The sequence below is a fragment of the Myxine glutinosa genome, chromosome 9 (genome assembly GCF_964187855.1).
Source record: "Myxine glutinosa chromosome 9, kmMyxGlut1.1, whole genome shotgun sequence".
Classification (NCBI taxonomy): Eukaryota; Metazoa; Chordata; class Myxini; order Myxiniformes; family Myxinidae; genus Myxine; species Myxine glutinosa.
Window position 1 is genome coordinate 104988545 of NC_136269.1, and position 12485 is coordinate 105001029.

General features: G+C 44.7%; 3 protein-coding genes across 4 annotated transcripts in view; 2 read left to right on the forward strand and 1 right to left on the reverse strand.

The window, feature by feature from the left end:
• LOC137413901 (ras-related protein Rab-6A) overlaps window positions 1-10467 on the reverse strand; it is a 39390-nt gene extending 28923 nt beyond the window's left edge. Inside the window, exon 1 of one of the 2 annotated variants that reach the window (XM_078784635.1) lies at window positions 9933-10467. In XM_078784635.1, the coding sequence (XP_078640761.1) occupies window positions 9933-10002 (70 nt within the window). In that variant the 5' untranslated portion in view covers window positions 10003-10467. The remainder of the gene's footprint in view (window positions 1-9932) is intronic. The other variant, XM_078784636.1, reaches the window with a different exon arrangement.
• The window catches only part of LOC137435139 (autophagy-related protein 16), a 307119-nt gene that overhangs the window by 14044 nt on the left and 280590 nt on the right, over window positions 1-12485 (forward strand). The window lies entirely within an intron of this gene.
• The window catches only part of LOC137435134 (phosphatidylinositol 3,4,5-trisphosphate 5-phosphatase 2A), a 136837-nt gene continuing 135616 nt past the window's right edge, over window positions 11265-12485 (forward strand). Inside the window, 1 exon segment of the mRNA XM_078784626.1 lies at window positions 11265-11638. Coding sequence (XP_078640752.1) covers window positions 11511-11638 — 128 coding nt within the window. The 5' untranslated portion in view covers window positions 11265-11510.

The following is a 12485-nucleotide window of genomic DNA, read 5'->3' on the forward strand; positions in this document are numbered from 1 at the left end:
TCATTGTAAAGAACTCTCCATGGGGAATAAAATATGTCAATGATGACGTCATCAGTCACGTGGTTCGGCCGCCATCTTGGTAAAACCGAAAAAATTTGCGCCTCCATATCTCCGAAAGGGCTGAATAGAAAAAAATGAGACATGGCTCATTGTAAAGAACTCTCCATGGGGAATAAAATATGTTAATGATTGTCATAGGTCACGTGGTTCAGCCGCCATCTTGGAAAAACCGAAAAACTTAGCACCTCCATATCTCCAAAAGTGCTGAATAGAAAAAATTGAGACATGGCTCATTGTAAAGAACTCTCCATGGGGAATAAAATATGTTAATGATGACGTCATCGGTCACGTGGTTCGGCCGCCATCTTGGAAAAACCGAAAAACTTAGCACCTCTATCTCCACAAGTGCTGAATAGAAAAAAAATGAGACATGGCTCATTGTAAAGAACTCTCCATGGGGAATAAAATATGTTAGTGATGACGTCATCGGTCACGTGGTTCGGCCGCCATATTTGTCCTAAATGGCCGATAAAAAAGTAAATTCCGGCAAGTCCTCGGTCTCTGACCGATTTTTCATCTGTTTGTCTGTCCGTTTGTCTGTTTGCAGCACTACGTCCACACCGCTGCACGTAGAATCGCCAAACTTTGCACACATATGTCTTGCCCTGGAATAGACTGTGCCCAATTGATGACGTCATCAGTCACGTGGTTCGGCCGCCATCTTGGAAAAACCGAAAAGCTTTGCACCTCTATATCTGCGAAAGTGCTGAATAGAAAAAATTGAGACATGGCTCATTGTAATTGAACTCTCCATGTGGAATAACATATGGTAATGATGATGTCATAGGTCACATGGTTCGGCCGCCATCTTGGAAAAACCGAAACAATTTGCACCTCCCCATCTCTGAAAGCACTGCATAGAAAAAATTGAGACATGGCTCATTGTAATTGAACTCTCCATGTGGAATAACATATGGTAATGATGTCATAGGTGCCTCCATTATGACATCATAATTCGACAAGTACAAAACTTCATCCGATAAAGATGAAATTTCATGAGCATCATCTAGGGATAAATTTGTGGAGTAAAAAAAAAACGATGACTTTATCGGTGACGGGGTTTGGCCGCCATATTCGTTTGAACACAAAAGCCTTTAAAAAACACTGAACGCATGTTCTGGCGAGGGTCTGCAGTCTTTGATTGCTCTTTCTAGTTTGACGATGCGATAGGGCTCAAACTCAAGACCCTAAGATCTTAAGGAGCCACCTTAACCGTGAGGCCAACACCAGTCCTAATATTCTGCTCCCATACAGACAGACAAACAGCCATGGGTGAAAACAAAATCCCTGTCCAGCTTCAGTGGCAGAGTGCAAGCACACCAATCAGTAACTTTCACACACTACTGGAATTGCATTCTTACTACAATTAAAGTTTCCTGGAGTAACTTTGGGGGGAGGGGGTTGGAGGAGGAGGTTGGCAGGAGAGCTTCGGGGGATGCACACTCGTCCTTGAACTGTCTTGCCTGGGTTCAAATCTCAACCCAGCTGTAAACCGTCACTTTCGTGTTTCTCATGCGGTATACATCGGAAAGTCGTTGAGCTGGAGTAAATGTCTGCCAGCTCTGGTTATGTTAAGTATGTCAAGAGTATCATACATCGATGGAGTAACTCGAAGTAAAAATATATAAATATTGAAGAATATTTTAACGGTTAAGGTGTTAATTTGTTGGGCATTCATAAAAACCAATGGCTGGATGAATGCCAGAAATGAAACTCATCCTTGATATAGTTGTTTTTCAGACATTCACTCAGCTTTTTTCCTTCTACCATAAGGTTTATTGCTTTCTGTACAGCTTCGTCTTCTAACCTTTTTAATTTTCGTTTTCACTTCCATACATACCTGGACAATAGAAAGAAAGAAAAAAAGACAGAAAACCCCGAAAAAGGACAAAGCAGGGCCGAAGGCGCATTATTGCAAAACTGGAAACTTCGAGCAAACATTTCTCCTCTTTGCCCGACAAAATTCCAAAGAAAACTTGCAAACAAACTGGTTTCCTTCTCATCTACGATCAAATTTTGATGGAATTGAAGCTTCTGTGATAAAGTATGCACGCGATACAATTTGCACATTCATTTAGGCCGAATGATTGCTGTTGGGCAATTCAACTGCAATTAATTTGCAAACAAACAAACAACACGACATATGCTCTGGCTCCTTTCTCACAATCATCCAACGAGCAGCCGGTAATAATGTGCTGGAACCTACCAAGATATGACATAGGACGTCGATTGTTCACGATGGCATTTTGGCCGAGCTCATAAAAAGCCAAAGTGGTTGGTTGCCTGGGAAGCGGTTTTGATTGGCACATCATGGATTTTTTGAACAGCAAGCAGATCGTCTGGTAATGTACAGCATTTGGAGTTGCATGCAGATGGTCCAACTGAAAGTGATGCATCCATTTACAAACACCTTTTTTTTTTTTTTTTTTTTTTTGTATACAAGATCGAGGCTCGTGAAAGAGCGAACATTAATCACACAGAAAGACAAACAGACACATAAAACAAATAACATCGGGAGGGGTAGACAAGATGGGGAGAGAGGAGGAAGGACACAAACACAACATTTGAGAGCAGGGACCGAGAGACATGGAGACATCGAGAGAACTGTGGGAGGGAGAGGGCTTTGGGGGGGAGGCATGGGAAGGGGGGGGGGGCACGGGAAGAGGGGGTGGGTGGGAGAGGTATAAAACATATGGACACTGCCAGGACTTCCAGGAAAGAAGTTGGAATTTCAAACAAGGTGGATCTGGGGTGAATTAGTGGGGGTAGAAAAGATCAAGGTTTTGGATGGGGGAAGATAAGAGATGGTAGTGAACAGCTGTTTTAAAGACCTGGAGGGAGGAGTGTGATTGAAGTGAGTGTGGGAGTTTGTTCCAGAGGTGGGAGAAAAGAGGAATGAAGGAGTGAAGGTGAGCAGAGAGCCGAGATTTCGGCAGTTTAACCATCAGAGGGTGGCTGGCAGATCTTGTGCGACCTGTAGGAATATTTGGGGGACAGAGCAGAGAGAGAGCTGGGGGAGCAAGGCCGGAGAGGAGTCGGTAGAAGACAGAAAGACCACCCACCTGCCTGCGGTGAGTGAGTGAAAGGCCCTCAGAGATAGCTTCATCGCGGGAGATTCCAATGATTCTGAAAGCTTTGGATTCAACAGCGTGAAGCCGAGCCAGGTGTGAGGCAGGAGCACCAGCCCATAGGGGAGAACAGTATTCCATTGAGCTGCGGATGAAAGCCTTGTATGTGGTGAGGAGCTCAGGTGTGCCTTGTATGTGGTGAGGACCTTTGACTTAAAAGAAACACGACAGTTTTAAATCAGAACTGGCAGGGAGGCCAAGAGGTATGCACACTTGTCTCTAAGCTGTCTAGCCTGGGTTTGAATCTCGGCCCAGCTATAAACTCTCATCCCGGTGTTTTACAGGCAGAGAATCGTTAGAGAGAATCTTGGAGAAACCTGTCTTATTGAAACCTCAGACATTCAGTTTGGTTTGCTCTTTGTTGTTGAAGTGTGCGGCGTCACCATGCCGAGATCAAAAGAGCTCTCTGAGGCCTTCAGAAAGAAGGTTATAGATGCCTACGAGTCTGGGAAGGGATTCAAAAAGATCTCCAAACAATGTGAAATCAATCATTCGACTTTCCGGAAGATCATCTACAAGTGGAGAAGATTCCAAACAACTGCCAACTTGTTCAGGCCAGGCCACCCGAGCAAGTTCAGCCCGAGAGCAGACCGCAAGATGCTGAAAGAAGTCTCTAAGAACCCCAGAATGTCATCACGGGACCTACAGGTAGCCCTTGCCACTGTTGAGTGATGTCAAAGTGCACGAGTCTACCATTAGAAAGAGGCTGCACAAATTTGATCTACATGGGAGGTGTGCCAGGAGGAAACCTTTGCTGTCCAGAAAGAACATCAGGGCAAGACTAAAGTTTGCCAATGAACACCGAGGCAAAGACCAGCACTTCTGGAACAATGTGCTCTGGACAGATGAGTCAAAGGTAGAGCTATTTGGCCACAGTACCAGAAGACATGTTTGGCGAAAACCAAAGTCAGCATTTGACCACAAGAACCTGATACCAACTGTAAAGCATGGTGGTGGAAATATTATGGTTTGGGGCAGCTTTGCTGCATCAGGGCCTGGGCAGCTCACCAGCATTGAATCCACTATGAATTCTTCATTGTACCAGAGGGTGCTTGAGGATAATGTGAGGCCATCTGTCGGAAAGTTGAAGCTCAACCGAAAGTGGACCTTGCAACATGACAATGACCCTAAACATACCAGTAAATCCACCAAGGAATGGCTGAAAAGAAAGAAATGGAGGGTTCTGGAATGGCCAAGTCAAAGCCCGGATCTAAATCCCAACGAGATGTTGTGGGGGGATTTGAAACGAGCTGTGCATGCAAGAAACCCCTCAAACATCACACAGCTGAAAGAATTCTGCATGGAGGAGTGGGCAAAAATTTCTCCCAGTCGGTCAGAGACTGGTAGACAGTTATAAGAAACGCCTACTTGAGGTTGTTTCTGCCAAAGGGGGCAATACCACCTATTAGAGCCAAGGGTGTACTTACTTTTTCCACAGAAGGAAATGGCATCTGTTAATTTTTTGTTGAATAAATTATTGCAAAGTCAATTCTTCATTATTTTTTGTTCAATTAGATCACCTTTATCGATAGATACTGTTTAAATGGAGATCAAATATTGATATGTCCACATATGTTAAAAAGATAAAAAACATTTCATGGGGTGTACTTACTTTTTCCACATGCGAAATTTGCATTTATGTTTATTTAAATTATACAATGGACTACAAAATGTAAATGTTTCATGATATTTGTTATATTATATCGCCTTTATCTATCAATATTGTTGAAATGAAGATCAAATAGCTGTATGTTGAAATATGTTGAACAAGCGTTACGCCTAGGCCCCCCGTCGGGGAAGAGATGTGAGTTGACAAAGTGGAAGATGCAGAAAACATGCAATGATATGATATTTCGCTCACAAGGTTGACATACATGGTGGCGGCCATCTTGGATTTTGACGTGGCGACACAATTTTAAATAGCGTTCTTCCTTATGCCTAGATACACCCACACACCAGATGAGAAGTAAGTAGTTCGTTTATTTTTCAAGATATTTCGCTCACATGGTTCAGACATACATGGCGGCGGCCATCTTTGATTTTGACGTGGCGACGCAATTTTCAATAGCGTTCTTCCTTATGCGTAGATACACCCACACACCAGATTAGAAGTTAGTAATTCGTTTATTTTTCAAGATATTTCGCTCACAAGGTTCACATATATATGGTGGCGGCCATTTTATATTTTGACGTGGCGACCCACTTTTCAAGAGCATTCTTCCTTATGACTAGATACACCCACACACCAGATTAGAAGTTGGTACTTCGCTTATTTTTCAAGATATTTCGCTCACAAGGTTCAGACATATATATGGTGGCGGCCATCTTGGATATTGACGTGGCGACCCAATTTTCAATAGTGTTCTTCCTTATGACTAGATACACCACACACCAGATTAGAAGTTGGTACTTCGCTTATTTTTCAAGATATTTCGCTCACAAGGTTCAGACATATATATGGTGGTGGCCATCTTGGATATTGACGTGGCGACCCAATTTTCAATAGCGTTCTTCCTTGTGCCTAGATACACCCACCCACCAGATTAGAAGTTGGTACTTCGCTTATTTTTCAAGATATTCCGCTCACAAGGTTCAGACATACATGGCGGCAGCCATCTTGGATTTTGACGTGGCGACCCAATTTTCAATGGGGTTCTTCCTTATGCCTAGATACACACACACACCAGATTAGAAGTTGGTACTTCGCTTATTTTTCAAGATATTCCGCTCACATGGTTCAGACATACATGGCGTCAGACATACATGGCGGCGGCCATCTTGGATTTTGATGTGGGTTGCACCCACACACCAAATTCGAATGCGGTCCTTCGCTTACGCACGTACGGGAAAACCATAGTCCCCCTTTCGCTCCGCGGTGCGACGGGGGACAAAAAGTCAAAACTTTACATGGGGTGTACTTACTTTTTCACGTGACTGTCTGTATATGTGTATGTATGTGTGTGTGTGTATGTATATATATATATAATAGTAGAAACTCCACAGTACGAGCAGGGAATCTCATTTGCATTAAATAAATAATCGGGAGATTAAATCAGACGCGGACGTAGCTTCAGGACGGTCGATCTTTAATTTTCGACAAGCTTTCGACCAACAAAGGTCTTCTTCTTTGTGGTCCCCAAGATCAGCGGAATTGTCGTCCCCAACTTCCGCTGAACTTGGGGACGACTAAGAAGAAGACCTTTGTTGGTCGAAAGCTTGTCGAAAATTAAAGATCGACCGTCCTGAAGCTACGTCCGCATCTGATTTAATCTCCCGATTTTATATATACAGCCATATTCTGTTGCTGAGGTTGTTCCCTGATAAATCCTAGTGAGAACATGGCTTTGACAAAAAACACAGTCAGACAAGCCAATGGTGGCATGGGAGGACCAGGAGAGATTAGATGGAAAATTAGGCTGAACCAAGTCCAAGAGGGTTCAGACCGTACGCATTGCCAAAAACCGGGTTGGAAAGTTTACAGATTAGACGATCAAACCCACAGACCCACAGAAGGCCTTAGCTGCAATGTCATGCCTGGTTTATGCAGGACAGATAACCAACGAGTTAACCAAACCCCTCCCCTCATCTCCCCTCCCTCCCCCCAGAAAACCTCAGCATTTAGCTCTATTCCACTCACATATTCCAGATATAGCAATTTTAAAGTGGAAGAGTGGCGGCCCAGAGTCAACAACAGGTGCTTTTAAAGACTATCTCAGGAACCACTTTACAAAACTATATCAAAGTTTGGCACTGAGGTTTGTTTTGAAGAACTCTTTTCAGCATACTATGTTTCATAGATAATGGAGGCAACAAGCCCAAAACTGCCATTTTCTATGTCAATTTCTTAAGTAATGACCGCAATTCATCCCCTCACAAATGTAAAACTTCATTTGCCATTGGTCAATAACCAACCATGTTGTGCATGAACAAGTTATAGCACAGGTTTCAAAAGGAAAGTGAGCAAAGCCAAAATCGCATTGACTTTGCAACAGAAAACGGTCAAATTAATGATATAGTTGAATGTTGAAAGAACAGACAACTCAATATGAGGTGCTGTCTGACCGAGTGGGCAGGTAAATCTCCTCACGTTGTCCCAGCCAATTAATTGATCTATCGAGGTATACAAGCCACAAAATATGACGACAGGGCTGACCGGATGGCCTAGTCTCGGTTTGAATCTCAATCCAGCTGTAAATAAACCGTCATCCCAATGTTAAACAGTCTGGGGGATTCATCAACGTGTGTGCCGACGTTAAATGGGCGTCCCACCTTCCAGCATTAGTTGGTGGACATTAAAGATCCCACGGTGTCTTTCGTTTAGAGTAGGCGAGCTATCGCCGGCACCATGGACAAATTCCAAATTGCTGCCATAACTACGGCTGGGAAGGCAACGGCAAACCTGCCAAGAAACCGGACTTGCCTTTGGGTCGAACATCAGAATACGAATACGACATCAAATGGGCAGAAAGTGGAAGAGAGCAATGCTGGTGAGAAATAACTCAAAGATAGAGGAGGTTTCAAAAATTTAACAATCCATTTTTGAGGGGAAAAAAGCTTCGCTTTGTCGGACGTGGACCTGGATATGGCAGATCCGCGATTTCGGAAAGCAAGAAGACTTGTGGAAGAGGAAGATTTGGAAAGTAACACACATAGCTCTGCAAGCACGTATGTCTGCCTCTCCTCAAAGAAGGCCCGCTGGGTGAGTGACTTGCTGCAAATCCGTTAGTCAAACTCACAATTGCCTGACGTCATGGCTCATCCAATTCCCCTTCCTTGTCTGCAGAAAAAAAACTGTCAGTACAGGCCCGAAAATCCCACACAAGCTAACACCCAGTGTCGCCTCCGTTCATTCCCTCAGTTGGCTGTCCTGTCTGTGATCTTTGAACCTTGTGACCCGAAGCAGTCGAAAGGCTAAAGGAATGGATTAAATTTGCAACGTCCAGTACCAAACAAACAAGCCTGCGACCACGTGGTAATCTGGTACTGGATACTTGCATAGTTCGGCTGATTATGCAGTGCGCTTGCGACATGTAAGAGATAAACGGGAAGGTGTCAATAAAACCGGGGAAAAAAAAAAATCACAGAGCTTCCAAACATGTTGATACACACCTGTACTTCTAACCAAAGTTCATCGTCGAACCTGAATAGTGTAGCTATAAAAATGAAAGCAAAACATTCCGACCGTTTGGACTCAAAAGGACGTGCAAAAAAAAATCACCTTGTGTGAAATGAAGACTTTGAATGACCTCTTGACCTTTCGGCACACCAGGATAAAGGGTGCTCACTTAAAGCAGGTTTTATTGTAATTGATTTGAAGACTGAAGGAGTAAATGATAGGTTTATACGATTTGAACGTACACGTGCATGGTCTCATTCCTCACTCTCCCATCTTCCACATCGTTCACCTTCCATCATAATCACAGACCCCTATACCTCCACATAACCCACCCACATTCCTCCTCCGAGTCATCATATACCCCACTCAAATCACTCCTTGCCATAAACCACTCCTCCTCATCATCACCTAATCCCAAATCCTCCTTCTTCTTCGTCGCATTATCACCCACCCATTCCTTCTAATCATCCACCCATTCTTCTTCCCCCTCCTCCTCTTCCACCTTCTAACCCACTTCCCATTCCTCCAGCACCTCCTGCTACTCCACCCCTCCCAGCCTCCTCCTCATTCATCCAGACCTTCCAGCCTCCTCCTTATTCGTCCATCCCACCGAGTTTCCTCCTCATTTGTCCATCCCTCGCAACCCTCCTCTTTCATCCCCCCCTCCAAGCCCCTCCTCATTCATCTATCACTCCCACTCTCCTAGTTTAAACCTCCTCCCAACCTTCCTCATTCAATCCCCCTCCCAACCCTCCTCATTCATCCATCCCTCCCACTCTCCTCATTTAATCCCCCTCCCACTCTCCTCGTTTAATCCTCCTCCCAACCCTCATTCATCCATCCCTCCCACTCTCCTTGTTTAATCCCCCTCCCAACCCTCCTCATTCATCCATCCCTCTCACTCTCCTCGTTTAATCCCCCTCACAACTCTCCTCATTCATCCCTCCCTCCCACTCTCCTCGTTTAATCCCCCTCCCAACCCTCTCGTTTAATCCCCCTCCCAACCCTCCTCGTTTAATCCCCCTCCAATACCTCCTCATTCATCCATCCCTCCCACTCTCCTCGTTTAATCCCCCTCCCAACCCTTCTCATTCATCCATCCTTCCCACTCTCCTCGTTTAATCCCCCTCCCAACCCTCCTCATTCATCCATCCTTCCCACTCTCGTCGTTTAATCCCCCTCCCAACCCTCCTCATTCATCCATCCTTCCCACTCTCCTCGTTTAATCCCCCCTCCCAACCCTCCTCATTCATCCATCCTTCCCACTCTCCTCGTTTAATCCCCCTCCCAACCCACCTCATTCATCCATCCCTCCCACTCTCCTCGTTTAATCCCCCTCCCAACCCTCCTCATTCATCCATCCATCCCTCCCACTCTCCTCATTCATCCACCTCCCAACCCTCCTCATTCATCCACCTCCCAACCTTCCTTATAGTTATACTTGTTCTAGCCTGCTCCTCATTCGTTCACTCCTCCCAGCCTCCTCGTTTCAACCTCCTCTCATCCCCCCTCCCACCCTCCTCGTTTCATCCTCCTCTTATCACCTCACAGCCTTCTCCTCATCCATCCATACCTCCCAGCCACCTCATCTGTAAAATACATCATAGTATGGCTGTTGTCGAACTTACCGCTTTGCTCCCCCAGGAACACCAGCTTGAATTTCCTCAGCGGGTTTCCGAAGTCTCCACCGCCTGCCATTGCCGGCTCTCACACAATATCCACAAAACGCCGTTAACCTAACGTCGAACCTTCGTCTTGCAACTGCTGGCAAACAAAACTCTGAAGCCGCCGAGGTTGATGCTTCTCGTTAGATCTTTGCACCTTTGGGCGACACTCTCAACGCCTATCTGGCTATCTATGTAGACTGTAGTTGAAGCGACAACGCATTAAAAGAAAACCCACAATTCACGTCATACGAGGTGACGTTGCATGTACATTGTACAAACTAAAGGCGATGTAAAAAAAAACCATTTGGCAAAAACATCTTCCTTTTAATATAACGTTTGATTTTATTTTGATTCTAAGTTTGCTATACAATCAGATTACAAAATATCACAAGATTAAATATAAAGCGAGACCAGCCTTGCTGTCAGAATAATGCATGTACATTATTCATTTTTGAAAGAAACTACACCGTCCTGATTAAACGATTCAAACATACATATAAAATAAAATATATATCTGTCTTATAATTTTCTTTTCAAAGTTCATTATATAGCCATTACTTTCAGAAACAGTAAAGACAAGGGAAAACAATTAAGCACACAACAGAACCGAACGCCTGCTACACCATTTAATCAGCCATTTCATTTTTAAGCAAAGGAAATCGAGGTACACACCAAGGTTTATGCAAAACCTTTATAAAATAAACAAAAGTGTTGTAAACAACTTGCTCAGTTATTCGCCATTGCTGCATATACGCGGCCTGTGTGATGTATCCGTGAGTCGTGACTATTACGGGCTTAATATTATAAAATCCAAGAGTAAATCGAAATGTAATAACACTTTCAAATAAAAACAACGCAATAATCCTGCGCTTAATATTCATTTTATCGCTCATTGCACGATACGGAGTACGTAATAAATGGACAGTATCTGCACGTTTGCATTTATCAAATTCTACTTTGGGCAACACGGCTCGGCGTGGACGTATAATGCGGAGACATCAACACGAGGACACCTCACTGTTGTCCACGAGAGATCGGTGGCGGTGGGATACCCCCTCTATCGCACAACATCAGAGGGCGTACACGTAATACCTGTTACGTCATGACGTACCCGTAATGCCTGCTGCGTCACAACGTACTTTCCTATTCAATGTAACTTTTTATATCCACTTCCAGACATTACTAATTAGTTTAACGTGGTATTTATGAATGTAAAAGTCAAGAGTTGTGTTTCAAATTGTTTTCAAAGTGTTGGGCGAACGGTAGACCTGTTGCGGAAGGTAGAATTAGAGGGGGGGGGGGGGGGGGAGGTGTGTGCGCCGTGGTGAAGAATTCGAACTGAGATTGAGAAGCTCATGCTGTACCATGCAACAGCGACAATAAGGATCCGTAGTCGCTCTTGTCCTTTCCCAGCAACGCGAGCAGGGAGGGTAAAAGTTGGAAGTTGCGTTTCTGGGAGTTGGGGAGGAGGTGTTGAACTTGAAGGATGAGATTGTTCGAAGTCCATAGCTAGCTCGGGTCGTTTCGTCGTTGTCGGACATGGCGTGGTACCACCGGGACCTGAGCCGAGTACGAGCCGAAGAACTTCTCGCCCGGGCGGCCAAGGATGGCAGTTTCTTACTGCGGGACAGCGAGTCCGTACAAGGAGCTTATGCACTGTGTCTGCTGTGAGTACCTACTGACGTTGTTCGCTCGGAGACTCCAGGACTCAACATTAACTCCCCCGCCGCCCCCATGCCTGTTCACGGGACAAGTACTAAGTAGGTTGTAGACTTTACCTGTCCCGTCAAACTGTTCGTACCGCGAGCATGTTTAGCGTGGGAGAGAAGACGTTCGGATTCCGAATCGATCCATCATTCCACCGCAACGACCGAAAGCGCCTCTCTCCGTTCCGGGAAACCCCCTTTACCTTTAATCAAAGGCAAAGCGTATTTACATATTACCAATCCAAAGGTAAACCGATACCGCGACTACACATGTGGTGCAAATCACTGATTTTACATGAAAATGAGCTACGTTCCACGTTTAGATATGTCAAGTTTATTTAAAGTTCCAGGTGGTAAAATTGACCTGGCCTTTGGACAGGTTTATTGAGCTTTTCACCTGGATGGATGGAGTTAAATGCTCAACCAAGCTGTCTCTACCAAATATTCAGGAAGGAGTGCCGGGTAGGGATGTTTGGAGGAATGTGATCATAACAATGATACCAGAGGTCGGTTGGACTTTTTCAGATGTGCAGTGGATTACTCGACATACTTTGTTATGCCTTTGGTTGTACAGCTGTGCTGACATGAGGTTTTTACATCCTGATAGGAGGTGGCTTGTACTTTCTGTTTCTACCTTGCAGAAACTACACTTGTCCGATTGATCAGTCCCGCCATTTTCTTAAAGACATTGGTGTTGTGTCCTTGGTCTTGGGTATTTATAATGATTCGTTCTCCATCCCAGTTGAGCTCGCCTCTTCTTAGCCATTCCAAAGAGCCTTCTTTGTCTACTCCCAATCTGTCCAACTAT